General features: G+C 36.8%; 3 protein-coding genes across 4 annotated transcripts; 2 read left to right on the forward strand and 1 right to left on the reverse strand.

Annotated features, from left to right (window-relative positions):
• On the forward strand, nucleotides 560-5,490 carry LOC109710345 (DNA repair RAD52-like protein 2, chloroplastic). Its single transcript, XM_020232860.1, has 4 exons — nucleotides 560-1,180; nucleotides 2,847-2,884; nucleotides 3,506-3,597; nucleotides 5,066-5,490. Exons 1-4 carry the CDS (start codon nucleotides 828-830, stop codon nucleotides 5,210-5,212), a joined length of 630 nt encoding a protein of 209 aa, XP_020088449.1. The 5' UTR covers nucleotides 560-827; the 3' UTR covers nucleotides 5,213-5,490.
• On the reverse strand, nucleotides 6,326-10,857 carry LOC109710329 (aminoacyl tRNA synthase complex-interacting multifunctional protein 1-like). Of its 2 annotated transcripts, XM_020232849.1 has the most exons (4): nucleotides 10,196-10,857; nucleotides 8,601-8,807; nucleotides 8,123-8,157; nucleotides 6,735-7,973 (listed from the first exon to the last, which is right to left on the reverse strand). In XM_020232849.1, exons 1-4 carry the CDS (start codon nucleotides 10,703-10,705, stop codon nucleotides 7,913-7,915), a joined length of 813 nt encoding a protein of 270 aa, XP_020088438.1. In that variant the 5' UTR covers nucleotides 10,706-10,857; the 3' UTR covers nucleotides 6,735-7,912. The 2 variants fall into 2 exon arrangements, with proteins under 2 accessions (XP_020088432.1, XP_020088438.1); XM_020232843.1 differs by lacking the exons at nucleotides 6,735-7,973; nucleotides 8,123-8,157 and adding an exon at nucleotides 6,326-6,728 and having other exon boundaries at nucleotides 10,196-10,850.
• On the forward strand, nucleotides 11,592-16,769 carry LOC109717103 (ankyrin repeat domain-containing protein 2A-like). Its single transcript, XM_020242780.1, has 8 exons — nucleotides 11,592-11,769; nucleotides 12,056-12,198; nucleotides 13,602-13,811; nucleotides 13,901-14,049; nucleotides 14,152-14,323; nucleotides 15,344-15,436; nucleotides 16,161-16,300; nucleotides 16,403-16,769. Exons 1-8 carry the CDS (start codon nucleotides 11,757-11,759, stop codon nucleotides 16,500-16,502), a joined length of 1,020 nt encoding a protein of 339 aa, XP_020098369.1. The 5' UTR covers nucleotides 11,592-11,756; the 3' UTR covers nucleotides 16,503-16,769.

Raw genomic sequence — 20,354 nt, forward strand, 5'->3', positions numbered from 1 at the left:
TTCAGGATGCATTTTTTGCTTATTATTGTCTAGATTTTCTTGCAGTAGCCTTGTGATTATTATGAAGTGGCTCGGAAAGTCAAACTAAGTAAGGCACCTAAGAGGCTAAGACCAACAAAAAGCAATACCTAACTTTTCCATACGAGCCGCTCTAACTCACCCTCCTCCACAGGAGATTAGTTGTGCATCGAGCTAAAATCCCGACATGATTGGATCCCCATTACCTCAAGTTTTTTTTTTAAATTTTATTTTAAAGAGAGAGAGAGAGAGAGAGAGAGAGAGAGAGGGTGAAAAATAACATGCAATTCTTGTAGTTTATTTTTTTTACAAATTAACTCGGCTAGAAACATAGATGGCTTTCAACTTAAAATTTTTAATATAGATTATTAAATTTTTAATCAACTGTATATGATTTTTTTTTGTTCTGAATTTAATTTTTAGTCAACTGCACTGGTATATGGTCAGTTTTTGATTTCGAGAGTTTGAACCGTCGGGACGGTTCATCAAACTGGAATTTGGATTTGGACCTAAGACTCGTACGTGCCAGCGTGGAGAGGTAGCGGTGCGCGCGCGCGCGCCAAGCGAAAAGTTGGTAGGGGGAGGGACGAAGGGGAGGAAAGGCCGGGGGAAGGTGGTAGGTAGGCGTCTGACGAGAGCTAATGCGTATGTTAACCTCCCAAGACTAAAACGAAACAACGCCAAACAAAACGTACCTACAGCAGGAGAACCCACCGCCGCCGCCATTTCCACCCACCTCCTCTTCCTCCTCCTACTCTTCCATCTTTCCCGTCTCTCTCCGATCGATCTCAGCCTCAGCCTCAGCCTCCATGGAAGCCGCAGCCTCAGCCGTGGCCGGGTCGGCTCTGATCCCCACCATCGCCGCCGCCGCCGCACGCACGGAGGCGAGGGCGCGGCTGCTGACGTTGTCGTCGTCGCCGTCGCCGTCGCCGTCCCTGTTTTTGAAGAGCCCTGTTGTCCGGCCTCTTGTGGCCGCGTCCTCGTCGGAGAAGGGGGCGGGTAAGAGGGTGGCGCGTGCTGCGGCGGCCGTGCCAACGAGCAACTACGTGGTGCCGCTGGACAAGGCCTCCGGGATCACCCGCCCCCTGGTGGAGATCTTGAGGGATCTCAACAAGCGCGTCCCCGACAAGATCATCGATCCCCACCACAACTCCATCCCCTGGTACATCCGATTCCGCATCTCTTTCTCTTTCTCTTTCTCTTTCTCTTTCTCTTTCTTCCGATGATCTGCTTACCGATTAGAAATTATCAGAGCATGCTGATTAGTACGCGTAAGATTCTTTTTTTCGTGGGGAACATTCTGTTTAGTGCGGTTATGATGTATCTCTGAGTTCGGTCGCTCATGAGTTTTGGTCAACTAAGATCTGGAAACTTGATTCTTTTTTCTTTTTCTTTTTCTTTTTCTTTTTCTTTTTTTGTCTGGGTGGGTGTGTTACATCAATCCTTAATTAATTGCTGAGATGAAACTAAGATGAGACTTGTTTGAGAATTTGATGAGAATCAGATCTGGAAAAGATAGCTGTTCAAGCTGAGATTTTGGAGTGGTTTCAGACTGGGTACTACAAAAGCAGCTGCCGAATAGTATGCCCCCTTAAGCAGATGTGTATATGCTTTAAGTAATTTTAGTTGTCGGTGAGGAATAAACTATGCTCAAATATTACTCGTTGAATGATTAGTAGCTGCCTGAACTCTCCATGGTTTGTTACCCCCTTGAGCCATATTTTTGTCGGTTTTGGAAAGTTAGAATTTTGTACTGAAATATGTGCAAGTTTATGTTTATCGTGTATAACTAGATAGATTTGTCCAATAGAAAATAGCAAAGGTCCTTACATCCCAACAATTTGTGATTTACTACACAAGTCCTTCTCTCCACCCAGCTCTAGATGTCCCATTTGGTCAGCCAATCTATCTGCTGCAATTTCTTATCACTGCTTTGTTTAAGTCCTAAGTCCATTATTCCATTCCTTTTGATTCTGCGCAATAACATTCATGTTTCTCCCTTGGTCTTTGTGGATTGCTCTTCGTTTGGTTTGCATAAGCTCCTTACCTACATATACATTCTATTCATCACAAACAATTGTTCTTATGTGTTGTGCCATGTTGGTTGTCATAAAATGTGTTCATAGTGGCTATAAATTTCGTGTGTCCAAATAAGGAGAAGTTTGCTTTTAAACAAGTGCATATACAGTTGTGCCTGTTAATAAACAATGAAAGGCAACAAAATCCTAGTATTAAACTGTAGAACTTCAGCACAGCATGGAGCAAAATGATTTGAGGGTTTTGATTCAAGGATTAAGGTACGGAGGTCACTGGCTTATTCAGTTCCTATCTGCTAATGTGGCTTCACCTATGAAATGTGCCAACTCACAAAGCCTCCTGTACTTCCAGCATTTAACCTTGTCTATTCTGTTAAACTTGTCAAATAAGAAATTCTTGGTTTTTGCTTCTACCCTTTTTTTTGATAATTTGATAACAATGTCAAATTTTCTTCTGAGAATAGCACATTACCCTGTTGCTTTCAGCTTTTTCCCGAACCAATGATCCCTAGATATTGGAACCATAAGAATTGCACCTACAACAAGAAATTTGCCTAATTTTTCCATGTACACTAGCAGACATGTTAAACAGTACTACTTTATAAGGCATGTGTGTAGTCCTATTGAGAATATCTCATTTAAGGTTTTTCAAGCGAGTAAAATATACTCACTTGAGAATTGGCTGGGTGGTTTTTCCATGTAACTACAATGTGCGCCTTATGCAATTTCTACCTTAGATATGCCGTATTATTTTTTTCTAACTGCTTGTATGTTTGGTGGTTGATTTTATAGGTACCATGCCAACAGAATGTTGAGCTTTTATGCCCCAGGTGAAGTTCTTTATTTATTTGATGAAACTGATCCAGATAATACAGTTCACAGTTTCCTATCCATGTTCTGGGGAAGAACATTTTGAGAGGAGCCCGACCTGATTGGTTTCTCATAATACCTGAATTTAGCTATATTAAGCTTCTTTAATTTCTGGGCCATCTTGACATTTTTCTTGTGTCCATCAATTTTGGTAATTTATTTTGGATTAGTGCTTGATATGGTATGTCTTATTTTTATTGAGCCTATATTTTAATTATCAATTTCCTTTTTCTTTTCCTTATTGTCTGTTTTCTTCTTGTTTGGAAATAAATATTGGAGAGAGTTCCTTGCATCTCATTTATTTTGTAGTATCGATTTTGTATTATGGTTAAACTTCTGTTGATCTATAGAATAACCCTTTCTATTACTTGAAATATCTTTGTGCATGCCAGGTTTTTAACTGTATTTTCGTTGATATATTGGCATATTATCACCAGATAATGATTAGTACAATGGCATATTATCACCAGATAATGATGTATACAAGTCACTTGTACTGCTTGTCTTGTTTGTACATGAAATGTTTTTCCTTTTTCTTTCTTATTTTTTCTTCTATTGTTGTGTTGATTTTCTTTCTTCAGGTTGGTGTGGAGAAGTACGTGATGTTATATTCTCCGACAATGGAAATGTGACAGTGATATATCGTGTAACAATACGAGGAACAGATGGAGAGGTACTACCCTCGTATCTATTCCTTTTCATGCTTATTGTTTATTTACTAGTTCGAAGATGAACTTACTACTAGTTTGCTTTTATTGTATCTTAGGCTTAAATGCTTTAGGTGATTTAAAAATAGATCCCAGAACTATATTTTTTTTTCCCCAACTAGATTTTTTTTTTCTTTTGTGCCAAGCACAAAATATTTCATGGGTGGAAATTTCTGAAATCATGCAGTATGATAGATGGGGATTGAAATCCAAAAAACAATGTTCAGGTATTTGGTTTCCAAATGATGCATAGCCGGGGGTTGCACATGCATCTTAGCCTAAATTTTATATGAATGCTAGACGGCTAGATCAAGTAGCAAGTTGAATTGATGCTAGAGAAACTATGTAGTCATATATGTTTGTCATGTGGCCTCTGTCAAAGCAAAGCAAGTGATGTTAGTACTGCAGGAACTTTCTCATTAGCCTATGAATCAGCTGTAGCTATAGCATAATGTTGGATCAATTACCAAAACTACTTACATTGGCTACTATAAACTCTAATATATGGATGGAGCCAAAAATTTAGTCCTGAATCAAGAAAAAGGATTAGTTTAGCTTGCCTGAGATAGTTGAGACATAAGGCTTTTCTTTTTATTTGTTATGGTTTGAACACCAAAAGTGTGAATGACATACTGTCACTGCTTGGTGAAGGCTGAGATGGAACGGTGACTATAATTGAAATTCGAGTAATGCTATATGTAGTTTGGACTTTGGAGGAGCTTCTCACAGAAAGTGGTAGACCGCCAGTATAAGTTAGGTAGGTAAGCTGTGGATATCAAGTAAAATCTGACATAAGCAAGATATACTTCAGTTTGTGTATTGGGCATCATTTAGGTTCCGAGTGTTGAACCCTCAGTATAATGTTTAAGTAAAATGTTCATAAATACTGACTTTAGTTATAACAAATTTACAGTAAAAAAGATTCATCTCTCAAAGGCATCTGATGCATTAGCATCAGAAAACAGATGAAGACAAATTTAAAGAAGAAAAAAGAAACAAGAAAGAAAGAACTGTTTGGCATCTTAAAATGAATCCTTATCGCCACCTTGTACCTCTTTCTTTCACGCCTGCTCAGAATGGGATGGCCTTTTGAAACTGTGAAGAAAATATTTTGATATGGGAAAATCTGCCACAGGTGGAAAGGCAGCCTTTGCCATACAAAACTTGTTGGCAACCTTATATCAAGTAAGAGCGGCTGCCAGATTGTTCCTTCATATGCGGAAGAGCTTTTAATCTGAGGCCTGGGGGAAAGAGAGAATGAAAAGAAACAAAAGAGATACATAACATCATAGAAACAGTGCTATTTCAGTTTCAATGTAATTTGTGTGTTCTCATAATTACTGGAAAAATAACTCTGAGATTCTTGACATATGTGCATGTGTTCATTATGACCTGGGATCTAGGCTTTCCTTCTAATTTGAAGTATGCATGCAGGCACACAGGGAGGCAACAGGAACTGTGTCTTTAGAAGATGGCCAGTTTGAAGATCCAGTGGCTGCAGCAGAAGAAGCAGCTTTTTGCAAAGCCTGCGCACGGTTTGGTTTCGGCTTGTACCTTTACCATGAAGAGGAGGCGCCATAGATAGAGGGGAATGATTTTCTTCCTAAATTTGTTGAGAATCCAGCAATATCGTTACTTGCATGAGTTCATAACTATCCATGAAAATATTTTCTCTCTTAAAAAATATTCACATCCGGAGTAGTACGTGCATATCTCCTATGATGTGAATATCGGGCGCGTGCCATTTACTTTGCCTCTGTTTTTGAGCTGAACTCTAGGTTGTTGTGTTACTCTTCCTGGGATAATGAACAATAATTAATGTTGTCGTTTCTTGAATTACTAATAGTTTAGTTATCTGATGATTTGGTTTTATCCACGGTAATAAGAACAGCCTTTTAATGGCGTCACTTTCATTATTTGGAAAAATATGGTGTTTTCTAGTAGTTATAGGCCCTAGCGAATCTACTATAACCAACACGACCACAAAACAAAGAAGCTCGCTTAGTAGGTTTTTTTTTCTTTTTTTTTTCTTTAAATGTTGTCCCCCACCCTCAAGAGCCTATAAAAAGTTTTTTTTTTCTGTTTTTTTCTTTAAATGTTGTCCCCCACCCTCAAGAGCCTATATAAAGGGTCCGTTTGATTACACAAAATTGTACCGAATGCAAATACAAATTCGAGAGTTGATTTAATATATTTAACTCCAACTGCTATAGCATTAGGAATTATAGAAGGAGGTTCAACTGCAGCAATTAAAAAAAATAATTTTAAATAAAAAAATATGCTTATCTTCTTAATTATTTTTTAAATAATTTTTTTTATATGGGAGATAAACTCACCATCGTATATATAAAATAATAAAATTTAAAAAATTATTTCTCAACTATATATAACTAAACAAATTATTTATCGTTATAGCGCTTTTCACTACATCTAGCCAAACAGAGAGCATATAGTAACAAGTGCTGCATTTTATAGTTAAGAGAGGCCGGACTCCACTTTCTTTCGTTCTTCTTAATCCTTCACCGCAGTCGCATTTAACTAAGCCATTCCCGTGAGGGTGCTCCGGTTATTTGCAAATGCATTTAACTAAAGCCTGGATAGGGCACGTTTGAATTGATAGTGACCCACGGAGATTCTTCACGAGTATGGCAATACCTCGGATGACTGCATCAGTGGTAATTGAAATGCCTCGCAGAGTTGAAAGGTCTGCTAATTCTGAATCTTCTTGTTTTCATCACGATATCAGCTCAGAGATTCGTACAAAGGAAAACTGCCAAAATGGGCAAAGACAGAGACATCTCAAAAATTTGTGTAACAACAACGCTTCAGACTCTTTTGGCTACAGCTGCCTCGCTTAACAAATTAACATACAACACTTCAAAAGCCAAAAAATTTGAATGTACTTGGGAAGTTCGGAGACGACAAAACTTGAACAGCTGAAACATTATGATATTCTTGCATTCCTCAAGGAATTGCAAGTGACCGTGCCTGCTGAAGTCTGCATGGGGTGTGCAGTGCCAGCAAGAAGAACAGCAGCACAGCTGTCTGTAGTTCTAAGGTGAGGTTGAACAGATTCCCATATCTTCTTCTTCTGGACCTGCAAAAGTACGTAAATCACACTGGTAATCCAAATGGATATGTCAAGCAAATTGTCAATAAATCATTAAATAAGCAGATTGAGCTATAAACAGTAAGATATACAGCGAAATTTGTATATGGTGAAGTTACTCACACACGGAAGAACATTTTCACAAAAAGCTAACCCGATGCAGAATCCACTCTGAAGCTCCAAAGACATTATCATTCAAAAAGGTACAAAAGAAACCCCAAACAAGCAATATGATAGGAAAATGAGACTTAAATAAATCTTACATCTTGGAATAAAGAGACCATCCAACTTCTGGCAGATGTTGGAACAAGTTATCAGGAAAGAAAAAAGGAAGACAAGATTGAATAGCTTGAAAAATCAGACAAAGAAGAGAATTGAACTTGTTTGGAAAGAAAGTTCTCAGCCTTAGAAAGGCATGCAAGTAGAAGAAAGCTATCCAATCAACCCATCAAATGGCCTGAACTACTACTTCCCCCCTCCTTGTCCAATATATGTGAAAAGAGGGGAAAAAAAGAGCGTAAGAAATGGGAAGAGTATTTCTTGGCATCCTCTAATTTTCACTTGACTACTTTATATATAGTTTTCCTCAGGTCCTTTCTGTTGTTATGTAGATATCTTTCCTCTCCTCTGCTCTGCTAGGTCATCTCTGATTGATTTTAAGTTCAGATGATACTGCTTATAATCTCTTTCCAAGAAAGATTACCCGACTTTGTTTTCCACTTTCCCTACTGTCCTAGTCTGCTAATTACGATCTTGTCAGCTAACTAAGATGCTGCCATATTATAGCTTCAATGGAAAATTATCTCATTGGGGTTCTCTTTTCTTTTTTCATAATTTGCCTTTCCAGAAAAAAAGAAGAGGTTTCTACATAACGATAAGATGAATTTTGTCTGAATTGGACTAAACATAAATCTTAAGCAAAAGATAACACTTGTAATATATATGAAAAATTCAACTATAGATGGTCTAAAGTGAAGACCAGCACCATGTGTTATGATCTGTATGTTAACCTATAGATATAAGTAATCATTTGATTCTCATGAATCGACTAAATTAAAAATAGGTAGTAAGCTCTAAAAGCATAAAAAAGAGCCAACTTTATCTATGGGTTTATACAGAATGTTATGCTCTATGTGGATTTTCAAATTCAAACCTTCTCTATGTGCTTTCTTTTATGTGATAGCTTGATGCACGGGTAGGAGGTCTGGCTTTCCCAAACATGACACTACAAATCTAACCAAATAATAGACATATCATAGTCTTCTAAAAGTCATAGGGGGAAAAATAAATAAATAAATAAATAAATAAATAAATAAATAAATCAACCTGTAAACTAAAAATATCAAACAGGTATAGACCAAAAAAGGAGGGAAGTCAAACACCTTCTTTTCAAGCAGAGAATAGGCCTTCCAACTATCTGAACCATACACTTCCAAAATTAGCAATGCAAACAGATGATTTGAGAATAAGAACAGTAGGAAGCCATATAATTTTTTGCAGATCAGGATATTCCAACTAGTTAAACAGTAGCTTAGATGATTTGAGAATGAGCAAGTAGGGAGCCATATAATTTTATGTAGCATCAGGATATTCCAAGTAGTTAAACAGTAGCTTATCACGCATAAGAATTATTGTGCATGGAAACTCTCATACCTATCTTCATGTGACAACATAAGTGCCAAAATAATTTATCTATCAGACCAAGGTTAAAAGCTTCACAAATTAAAGACATACAACTAAATAAATAAGAAATCATGATATCTTTATAATTCATACCAAAAACTCTGGCTATGGAACTAATGTAAGATTTCCTACTTCAAAGCAATTAATACAGATGGGCCTCAATTAATAAAGGAATACCTGATTAGGTGTTGCAGCATCAGGTTGCCTATCTTTTTCTTCTTCTGAACCAAACCAAATCCTCTCACCAGTGATTGAACCTTCTGGTGGTATAAGAAGCTCAACAGTCTTATGAGACTCATCAGAAGCAGCCATCAGCATACCATTCGACTTGATGCCGCGCATATTCCTAGGCTTAAGATTTGCGAGGACAACAACTTTACAGTCCTGTATCCATTGCACACTAGAATGATTAAAATCATTAGATAGCAAGCAAAATACAACTGATATAACTAATTTGCTGGTTCCAACTTACATTAAAAGGGCACAACACAATCAGTCAGAGGCAAGTGGAATAAATAAATATACCCATAGAAGCTTACAATTATTCGTAGTAGGAAATAATATAACCGTGTCTACCAAAATTGGCAGCATCAATGCAAGTTGTTTAACAGGAGAAACTAAAAAAACTTCTGCCAAAATGGGATAAAAGGGAGATGAAAAGTTATTGCTACCTAATCAGAAGTGCATGACAAACCAAGCACCAACCATCCATTTCTCTTACTTCCTTCGAAATATTTCCAAGTTTCAAACTTAGCAAGAGCTTTCTTGCAAGATCTATTCTTAACATCGCTAGTAGCAGCTTGGTAGAAGCTTCATTTGAAAGAAAGCTCACTAGTCATCTTCTAACTTACATAATGCTCGAGGGGGATAGCGAATCCCGGAAAGACCGGAAGAGTTTATTATGTCTTTTTCTCTAAATCTATAAAACGCATCAAGCTATTATTTGTTCTTTTCAGCAAATATTATAAGCTTTGACTGCCCTTGCACGGTACAAAATGTAAATATAGGAGAATTTTTGTGATAACATAAGCAGAGGCCATAAAAAGTCAAAAAATGTGCACAGAAACAATGGGCATTCATGAGGTGAGTGCGACGACGGATCTTATTCTTCTGTCAAGACACCTTTCTTTTGCACCCGAAAGAGGGATGTCACATCATTCATATAGTAGAGACAAAGAATGGGTTTGAGGTTTACATAAACGTCATAAAATTATTCTAATTTCTTGAATTTTTTTCAGAATAAATGCTGTAATCACATAAAATTGGACCGAGTTAGAGAACATGAATGTCGGGTTGGTTGACTGAACACAATCAACACAGCCCTAGCCCCATTAGTTACCGAAAGCACCATCCTATGGGTTCATTGATTGACCTGTCATACATGTATGCAATGGATTTGAAATTGGATGATAGTTGCTGTGGTAGAGTTGCAGACACTTTCGCTCCCATTTATTCCTAGAATTCCTAGTCACAGGAAAGCAGTAAAGCTGTCTCTTCCATGAATTTGTGATATTCCGCAAATGCTCTGTATTTTCTAGATGAAGTTGCGAGAGAAAAGGGCCTGTTGATAAGAAACGAGCTCGATATCGTACGTAAGTAAAAATCACGACAAATCACCTCGAGCCACTCCGATTTGCACAGACATGCAGATAGGTTCAAAATTGATCAATTACGACAGAGAGGGGTATGGTATGGGGGGGTGTTGCGCTGGGAAGAAGAAAGAAAAGCTTCTTTAGAACTTATATATAGAGTGAAGAGTGAAACGACTGTACCTGGAGGTGGTCCAAGGGAATGTAGTCGACGAGGCCGCTGCAGATGGTCCGGGGCTCGGCCTCCCCCACGTCCACTTCCTCCACGTAGAGCGAGTCGGCCTCCGGATGCCGCCACGCCCTCAGCACGCGCCCCACCCTGATGTCCAACGCCTCCGCCGCCTCCCTCACCGGATCCGACGGGGGCGGCGCCTCCTCTGCCTGGGATTGGCATTGGGGGGTCGCTTCGGAGCAGAAGCAGCAGCAGCAGCGGGGGCGGGGGCGGCGGCGGCAGCAGCGACAGCGACGCGAGGGGAAATGGAGGACGGGCGAGAGGAGGCTGCGGCGCCGCGTGTATAAGCTTCTAGAAAGTGCTAGGGGCGACGACGACGACGAAGGAGAAGGAGGAGGAGAAGAGAAGAGTCTCCGGAGGGTGGAGGAGGAGAAGGAGAAGAAAAAGGAGGAGGAGGAGGAAGAGGAGGAGAGGAGGAGTAGGCGGCTTCCGCTCATCATCGACGTCGCCGCAGCCATCATTCTTCTTCTTCTTCTTCTTCCTCCTCCTCTCTCCCCAGTTCTCACTTCCCAAAAAGCCAGAGAGGGGGCGGACGGAAGGGAAATGACGCTCACCAGTGTCCGGTCACGTTATCGCCAAAATCAGCGGTCCGATCCAATGCCGAATCACAAAACCGACCCGGCTTATGATTTTATGACAAAGTGCTAACAATACGGAATGGTTCAATTAAAAAAAAAAAAAAAAAAAAAAAAAAAATAGAAAGCTACCTGTTTTACTCATTAAGTAAAATAAATTAAACATGCAGTATAAAAATAGCCAGGGTCTCCCAAAGAACAGGCAAAAAAGCTCTAAATTAATTGCACTAAATAGGTAGTAGCTATGTCTACACCCATCAAATAAAATCAAGTCAAATTATTTTCTACTGATTTGGTTTTATCCACATCTTAAATTAATTTTGTTTTTATTATAGACTAAGACTATAACATTATTATTTTATTTAATTTATACCAAAAGAATTAAGCAGAGGTGGTAACAAAAATTTGTTAAAAACTTAAAATTTAAAAATTCTCTTTCTTATGTTTTAAAAAATATTCTAGAAATAAAATACAGATACTCTATATAAGTTAACAGATGCTCTATATAAGTTAAACACTAATAAAATTTTGAAACCCAATGATTAGGAATATCTGATGAAAAATCAGAGATCTAATTGCAATAATTGACGGGCCGCAGACTCGGAGCGTAATTCACCCTTAGATTATTATAATTATATGTAAATTAGATTAGATTAGATTTAGATAAAGTCTGAAAATTTAAATCCTTTCATTAAGAGTGTAAAAAACATAATAATAATAATAATAATAATAAAAAGGTAGAGTAGCGAGCCGAGCAGGCCCAGTTTGCAGTCAATCCTGTCGTTGCTCGCTTTCTCGGTCTCTCTCTTTTCAGTCTTTCGCCCAACGCTACGCCCGTCTGGGGATTGCCTTGCCTGCTTCCTTGTGGCGGTAATCCGAACCATAATCGATCCCCTCCTCCTTCTTGCTTTTCCTCCTCCCTGCCGCCGCCGGCCTCATGGCTTCCCAAGGTCTCTTTTTCTCCAACTATCTTTCCTTTTATTTTCTTTTTTTAAGGTTTCCTTTTCTCTACTACTCAGTTCTGAAGAAGGAATAATTTTCAGATTAGATTGAAATGATGTATACAAATATCTAGATCTGCGAGCTCAGTCAACATGCTATTAGTGGTCGGATTTCCGCTCATCATACATCCCTCTGCATATATTTGAGTGAACAATAGATCGTTTTAACTTGTTTCGGCGTCTCTCTTTTCCTTTTTTTTTTTTCTCTTATTTTTTTTCTTTTGTTTTTTTCTAGATGAGAATACGAGCTCCAAATCGGAGGCGTCATCAACGCAGCAGCGGCAAGCCGGACGTCGCGGGGCTGCTGCTTCGTCGTCGCCGTCCGCCGGATTTCCTGCGAACCCTTTCGATTTCTCATCCATGACCGACCTGCTCAATGTTTGTCCAATTCCTTACGTCTTTGTGATATTACCTTTCACTTGTATTCTTTCCTTAGTTGGCCTCTTCATTACTTGGGCTGTTTTGTCAGTAAAACTTTTGTTACCTGATCAGCCTCATTTTTTAGCAGTTGTTTTTAAGATTGCAACAGCAGTCATGTGTTCGAATTTGAAGCTTGCACTTTTATTGCAGTGGATAATTGTGAATGAAAAAAAGTTATTGTGCTTTCCCAAACGGCTCTACTAAAACTTAACATATAGCCCTCATTGGGTAAATGGCCCTTAAATATTTGACTTCCAAACTATTTGGCTCCTGCAAAATTCAATTACCGATTGAGCACTGCTAAGATAACCAACTGCTCAAATTTTGTTTGAGAAATTTAATTATTGGTTGGCTTTTTCTTTTTCTTTTTTTTTTTCACTTATATGTTTTGAAAATAATGATAAGACTGTGAGGGTGAGAATATGGGAAATCTTGTTGTAAGACACTTTTGCTAGAACATGCTTTTGCGAGAACATGAGTTCAGTCTTTCGTTTTCACATTAGCTTCATACCTATTTTTATGTCTTCGCATTTTCTCCTCTATAGCGAAGATTCAAGGTAACGACATGATAGGTGATGCAGGGAAGAAGTGTTAACTTTTTTGTCTTGTAATTTACTCTCTTTGTTTGAATTTTATACTTTGGGCAATTTTGCGAGTATAATTCTACCTGCTGTCGGCTAAACTGGATACGGATTCAAATACAATGTTGGATTAGGAAATTTAAACTGATCCAGATAATTAGTGTTATCTGACCATTTTCAACTATTTGATCAGTTTTGTTTTAAGCTTGTTTTCATAAATTGAGCTTCTAAATGCATCTTGGCTTCTGTAGTTATCAACAATTTGGCAATCAAACTCTAGCTGGTCATGAACCAATGTATGCTTTTGTACTCCTGTATGTACGAAATTAATTCTGGTGGAGTTTCCGTCAGTAGATTACCATATATTAACACCAATAACACAAATGTAGAGCTCAGAATCTATTATGAAATAGAAACAGGGTGCAAATTACTCTCGAATGTACTAAAAGGCATTATGTATCCACAAGTTCACTTTCTTGTAATATTAATCTTCTAGTTAGTTCCTTATCGCTTCATTTTCCACCTTCTGTTGCTGCGTTCTATGAAATTTGATATGGCCTGGTTGGATATAAGCTAGATCACTTCCTGATCTGATACATTTTGACTGTGGCAAATCATCCATCACAGTTAAAACAAAAGGGCATATATGAGGGTAATTTCTGTTTTTGCACAACTAACAAATAAGTTGAAATAAGACCTGGCTTATTTTGTTCGTGTCTGTCAATATTTGTGTAGTAATCCACTATGTAATAAGTTTTGGGTATCACTTGATTAATGCAGGACCCAACTATAAAAGAGATGGCAGAGCAGATAGCGAGGGATCCTGTATTCAATCAAATGGCTGATCAGCTTCAGAGAAGCGTTCAAGGTGCAGGAGAAGAAGGTATCCCTCAGTTGGACCCTCAACAATACATATCTACTATGCAACAGGTCATGCAGAATCAACAATTCATTACGATGGCTGAGCGCCTTGGAAGTGCTTTAATGCAGGTAAAATTCCATTTGTGATCTTTTTTGGTATTTCATGCTTAGACCATTATGCTCTTCTTGATGAATTTAATTGTTAATGACTATAACAGGATCCAGCTATGTCTAACATGCTCGAGAGTTTGACTAGTCCATCTAATAAAGAACAACTTGAAGAACGAATGGGACGCATCAAGGAAGACCCTACGTTGAAGCCAATTCTTGATGAGATAGAGAGTGGTGGTCCAGCTGCAATGATGAAGTAGATAATGCTTAAACTTCTATTTTGAAGTTTGTTGGCATAAAAGCTTCACAGTCCACACATGTGATAGTTTATATATCACTATTATTATTCCATTTCTAGGTATTGGAATGACCCTGAAGTTCTGCAAAAGATTGGCCAGGCCATGGGTGTTGGTTCTTCGGGAGAGGCTGCGAATTCTTCTGAACTTTCTGGACCTGAAGAAACAGAGGAAGAAGCTGGAGATGAGGATGAATCTGTTGTCCATCACACTGCGAGTATAGGTGATGCTGAGGTATTGAATACCAATACTAAACTTTGAGCACTTCACTTGGTCTGAAAAAATTATGATGTGATGAAAAGCTATTGGAAGATAGGGCAAAATTTGTGAGTTTTGGATTTTGATTTCTTTTGCACTGCACTTGTGCACTCTGTGAGATGGCACATAAAACAAGGTTATGGTACCAAAACTTTAAAGTTTGTTAGTACTTGAGATGGTGCATATATTGCAGTGACACCTGCATATACTATTCGAAGGGTTGGACACTTATATAGCTAGTTACCTATATCTGATGCCTTTATCCAAGCTCTGTGACTGAGTATCAATTCTGGAATAATTCTGCTTTTGAATCTTAGAAGTTGCGTTGTCTCTTTTTGTTTCTCCATATTTTATGTTGTCCGCATGACACTCTCTCCAAATTAATGATAAGTGTCCGTCGATAAGAATGAGTTACCACACCTATTAAACAAATTGACCTGCGAATATGCACAAGGCCTTTGTTCTGCTAGTTCAGATTCCATACTAGGGCAGTCGACTATCTATGCCATGAGAGACAATAAAGGGTATTTGAAGTTTCAAGAAACCAAAACATTAGGATTTTTTTTAAAAAAAATAAAGGAATTGTATAGCAGAAAATGGCCACAAAAGAGATGGTTTATTTTGAACAAGTTTATGAAAATAGATTGTAGCTGCCTTATTTGAGAATCAATTATATTTAACCAGAATTCTAGTTAGCTGTGATTCTCTACACCGTTGAACATAGAAACACCTGATTCTGCTGTTAAGATTTTCTCATGAGACCGTGATCTTTTGGTTTATAAAAATTCAAATAGTCTAGTTGATTTCTAATGGTGCAGATAATGATTTGTGTACTGGAAGCCAATCTGTGTGTCTGCTGCTATGGAACATAATTTTTAGACCACCACTCTAACTATAGCAAGTGTGCTCTAGTTTCCTGTAGTTCTCTGTAGCATGACTTCATCACGGCCCCTCTTTGTGTTGGAAAAGAAGATATTAAAGAAAGAATCTCTGCAGGGTTTAAAGAAAGCTTTGGATTCTGGAGCAGACAAGGATGAAGAAGACTCTGAGGGCAGGAGAGCTTTACATTTTGCATGTGGATATGGTGAGGTATGGTAGATTTTACCTGATATTTGATCTGTTCTTATGGACCGCTGATGTTGGGGATAAAATAGATTTTTTACTTTTAAGTAAATTCCTATTCTCTTTCTTGATATTGTCTGTAAGATGTTATTTTGTGTCAATGAAACATCAATAAACATGGAAGTTGAGGAACTATTTTTCTATTAAAAAAAAAAGAAAAAGAAAAAAAAAGTTCAGTCATCATGTTAATAGCCTGGGGATGATTCACTTCCCATTGGCAATATCCAAGCTGGTAGCATTTTTGTGAAAATTATCTACATAATGTGGCCTAAGCAGAGAATTATTATCAAGCAGAAAGAATTCTTTGTGCGTCCTTCCTATTTCAGTTTATGTCATTTATAATCAATTTTTGCAGACGCCTCCAAGCAGGTTGATGAAATTATGGTCTAAGTTGCAAAATTCTTTGAATTGGAAAACAGCCGAATGTATTAAAATATTTTGACTTTAATCAATGCTGAACATGTCGAGCAGTTATTGACCTTTGCTGCTGCTGCTATTATCAGATATTTCTGTGGAGCAGATTGCCGTTAGAAGATCCACTTGCTTTTACCTATACTGCATACAGCAGTATGAGTTATCAGGGCCTTTTGTCCGCATATGGGACTTACTTTTTGCAGCCAGTTGATTTTATTTGTTTGTTAAATTGTGTGTGTGTTTAGACTAACATGCATGTTTGGTTATTGTGTTTCAGGTTAAATGTGCTCAGATCCTTCTTGAGGCAGGGGCCGCCGTGGATGCATTGGACAAGAACAAAAACACTCCGCTGCATTATGCTGCTGGTTATGGAAGGAAGGAATGCGTGGCGCTGCTATTGGAGCATGGCGCTGCTGTGTAAGTGAATCAATTTTGTTTCACTTGTATACCTTTTCGCCCTGTTCCTCTTTCTTTTCTCTTTTTGTTGCGGTGATTTTTATGTAATTCTTTCGAATGCAGCACTCTGCAAAATTTGGACGGGAAGACCCCAATCGATGTTGCCAAGCTCAACCACCAGGATGAGGTGCTCAAGTTGCTTGAGAAGGATGCCTTCCTATAAATATTAAATAATCAAATCGCCTTCTTTTCTCTTGGTTGTGGGTTCGGAGTCACATGCTTGAGTCAGCTTGCTTTGTGGTGTGCTTCCTCTTCTGCTTTGATAACCGTGCTGCTGTCTGTCTATCTTCTTTGAAGTTTTTGGTCTTATCTTCTTTGGGGCGTTATGTGGTGTCATCTCTAGTAGTAAACAACGTTCTTGTTTGGACAACTATGGAATTCGCTTCCCATTGGTGATTATAAAATTAGTGTTGCTGGCATTATTAGATTATCAGTTAATGCAAACATTAAATGGTTAAAAATGTAATAGTATGAAAGAATCTAGGACGGAAAGAACACTATAACAGATATGAGAGCATAGTTTTCCAAATTAACAAAGTCAACAAATAATCATTTATTCAACTGCCATAGAAAATTTTACGTGATAATAAATATAATAATCACTCATTAAAAAACATGATATAAATAATTAAGAAACATCACACAAATAAGAAACAGAAAAGAGCGAAAAAAGTACCTAGAGCCTAAAGAATTAGGGAAAAAAAACCAAATAAAACAACAAAAAAAAAAAAAAACAAATACAACCAAATTTTAATCACCAAACGGCAAAAAAATTGCAAGTATAGAAATCTTAAAAAAAGAAGAAAAAGAAGAGGAGTCTGAAAAAGCTAATATCAAATGACAATTTGCATCTAAGATTAAAACAAAGAATCTGTTATAGAGAAATTCACAACGAACAATAGCATTAAGTTATACGAAGTTCCGGGATTATAGTATCATATGCTAATCTCCCTATGAAACACCCATAGCATGCCTCTTCAACGGGGAAAAGAAAAATAAAAAAGAAAAAGAAAAAGAAAAAGAAAAAGCGTTCTGAGCAAGAAATTAATGCATCAAACAAGGCCTAATTTGTGTTCTCCACCAGATAATTGCTGACAAAAAGACTAGCTAATTACTAAAACCAACTTTGTAGAGAATCCTACCACTAGCTAAAGAAGAGGTTGATTCTTTTCCGAATCATTTGATTAAATACTTTGCAAAGTATTCATATACTCAATTATTATAGTTTGCTAATGGAATTTCTAATGAAAACGACAATCTCCTAAACACTGTAATGTGGACCGGACTTTTTGGGTGCACGGACATCATCGACGCTGCAACTGCAATTGTAACGTATGGTTTGATGGACCCGAAATGGATTCGGATTAAATCGAACAAACGAATTTCCAGAAATATCTAGGGATATTTATTTTCATGTTATTTGACTCTATTTTGCACATTTCGTTGCTTTCTATCACCTGGCAAATTCAACTGGTATCGAAGCAATTAATGCGGAACAAGTCTGAACTAATATTTTGATTGGATTAAACAGATTTAGCTTATCATTTTTTGTTAAACATATCTTTTAACTAGTTAAATGAGAATTTTTAGTTATCCTTTTATTTGATTTATCTGAACTTATTTTTAGAATTTTATTGTTTAGCTAACCTCTATGTTTTAATTAATTATTTAAGATAAGATCAAATTTTAAGTTTTTTTTTTTTTGAGAGATAGGTAGCACTACCCGCTTCCTTTATTTCATTTAGAAATAAATTTAGCTAGAAATGTGAATCAACTAAAATTCGAACTTGGGTCTCGGATACCAATTACCAAGCCCTTTGCCTAAAAGATGAATTTATAAATTTATAATAAAGACAAATACTTTAGCCATGGATTTTCGCCGGGAGTCCCAACCCTATTTTTTTCTAATTTTTTTTCTTTCTTCCTTTCTTTTTTTTTTTTAACTTTTTGAATTTTCTAATTTTCTTTCTAATTTTCATAATTTTTAATTATGAAAATTTTGAAAAAAAAATCCAAAAAATATTAAAATTCTGAAAAAAAGCTTTCAAAATTATAAGTTATTTTATTGAGCCCTCTGTAATGTAGAACCTCAGTCTAGTATAAATGATTAAGCAGTTCTATTTTTAATTTAGAGAGCTTGCTAATTTACCAAATGTCTTAAATGTACTTTTTTATAAAAATAATCTTTTAAAATTTTATAATTTGTAAAATAATTCTGCCAAATTTATATTTTGCAAACTAACCGTCTTTTCGCCACGCAAGAGCCACATAATTTTTTTTTCCGAAATGCAATAAATCGTTCATCGCATCCTAAAAGACTCCCCGATCTTTTAAAGGTGATGAAATCGCTCACTGCATTTATTAAGACGGTTAATGATTCACCGTCTTTGTTAGAATTGTACATGGATTAGATGAAAGATAGAAAATAAAAAAATGTGAGGTTGTAATATATTTTGGGTTTTGATATATTTAAATAGATTTATTTGCTTTCTAATTGAAATTTGCCATGACCCTTTGTGGCTAGATATTTTAGCGAAGGCTTGCTGCTTCTTTCCCCGTGAAAATTAATTTGTTACATTTTGGACATGTTTGACTTGATCTTTGAATTCAATCATAATGCTCAAATTTGAATTGTGAATTTTGAAACTAAATTCTAATTATTTTTAGTGAACATTAAATTCAGTTTAAGTTTGTGTTCTTAATTTATTCTTTTCCGGATTTCTTTTGAATGTAATTTATGAGTTCATGTGAGTAAGTTGAATTATCAATGGAATTACAACTGCGCTAAGTATGTCTTAATAGTCAAGCTCATAATTTCAGATTAGTGGATATTGTAACCAATGTAATGGTACTACTTGTTATTTAGTTGGTGCATTATACCTGGTTATGTTTGTCAATTCAAAGGCACGGAAAAAGAGAGAAATTTGACCCTCTTCAATCGCTTTAGTTTGCGTTTTGCAGAGTCATATGAGTGATTTATATTGCTTAGGAGAATCTACATGTAAAAGTGTAACTCAACCCTGGTATCAATATATTCTGTCTCTACGATGGCCAATGTGTTTTTTCAAGAGTTGGCTAGGCACGCTATGGGTTTCTAGTTGTATGTAGTTACTATTGTAATGTAAATTAAGCCACATGTCGAGTCAATTTTATTATTTGGATTGCTACAAGCATCCAATTTTGCAGTTGAAATTGCAATGGGAGGTTCAATTGCAGTTAGGGCCGGCAATTCGTTGTTCGCGAGCTAAATAAGCTTGAGATCGATTGCTTATTTTAATAAACTGAATACAAGGTAAACTTTTCATCTGGGTCGGCTGCTTTGCTTAATATAGCTCGAATATATATATATAGTCCGTCTCCTGTACTTTCTAAACAACTTACAAGTACATGGCCTCCCGTACGTTCGAAAGCATAGGAGCCTAGCTCTCTCTCTCTCTCTCTCTCTCTCTCTCTCTCTCTATATATATATATATATATATATAGTTGTTTAAATTCTTTTGGAATAAAAGGAAAAAATATAGCATCTCCAAGTTTACAACTTCATTCCAAAAAAGTTATACAACTTCATTCCAAAAAAAAAAAGACCTTCCAGTTTAATAAACTACGTGACTGATTTAAATCATTTTGTACCTAATTTCAAGTTTAATGAACTATATCACTCGACAGATGTGAAAATTGAATCCCAGGCCTCTTGTAACGGAGCTTAGATTTAGCTCGGATGCCCTATTAATATCAATATGCTGAAAAACAATATGATGAATAATGGACCGAGAATACCAAAGACGTTAGTTAAAATATCCACTAAACTGAAATTATGAGCTCGACTATTAGGGTGCGTTTGGTTCGTACTATCTTTCTAAGATTCATAGTAATCCAATAGGAATAAAAAAATATGACGATGTTTGGCTAAACGTATTAAATAATCTAGTTGGTAATATTAAATTTACTTGGGAATGAAATGCATCCCAAAGTACTAATCTCATTCCTTTGAAGAAGGATATCCTTATATTAATGA

The sequence above is a fragment of the Ananas comosus genome, linkage group 1 (assembly GCF_001540865.1).
Source record: "Ananas comosus cultivar F153 linkage group 1, ASM154086v1, whole genome shotgun sequence".
Taxonomy (NCBI): Eukaryota; Viridiplantae; Streptophyta; class Magnoliopsida; order Poales; family Bromeliaceae; genus Ananas; species Ananas comosus.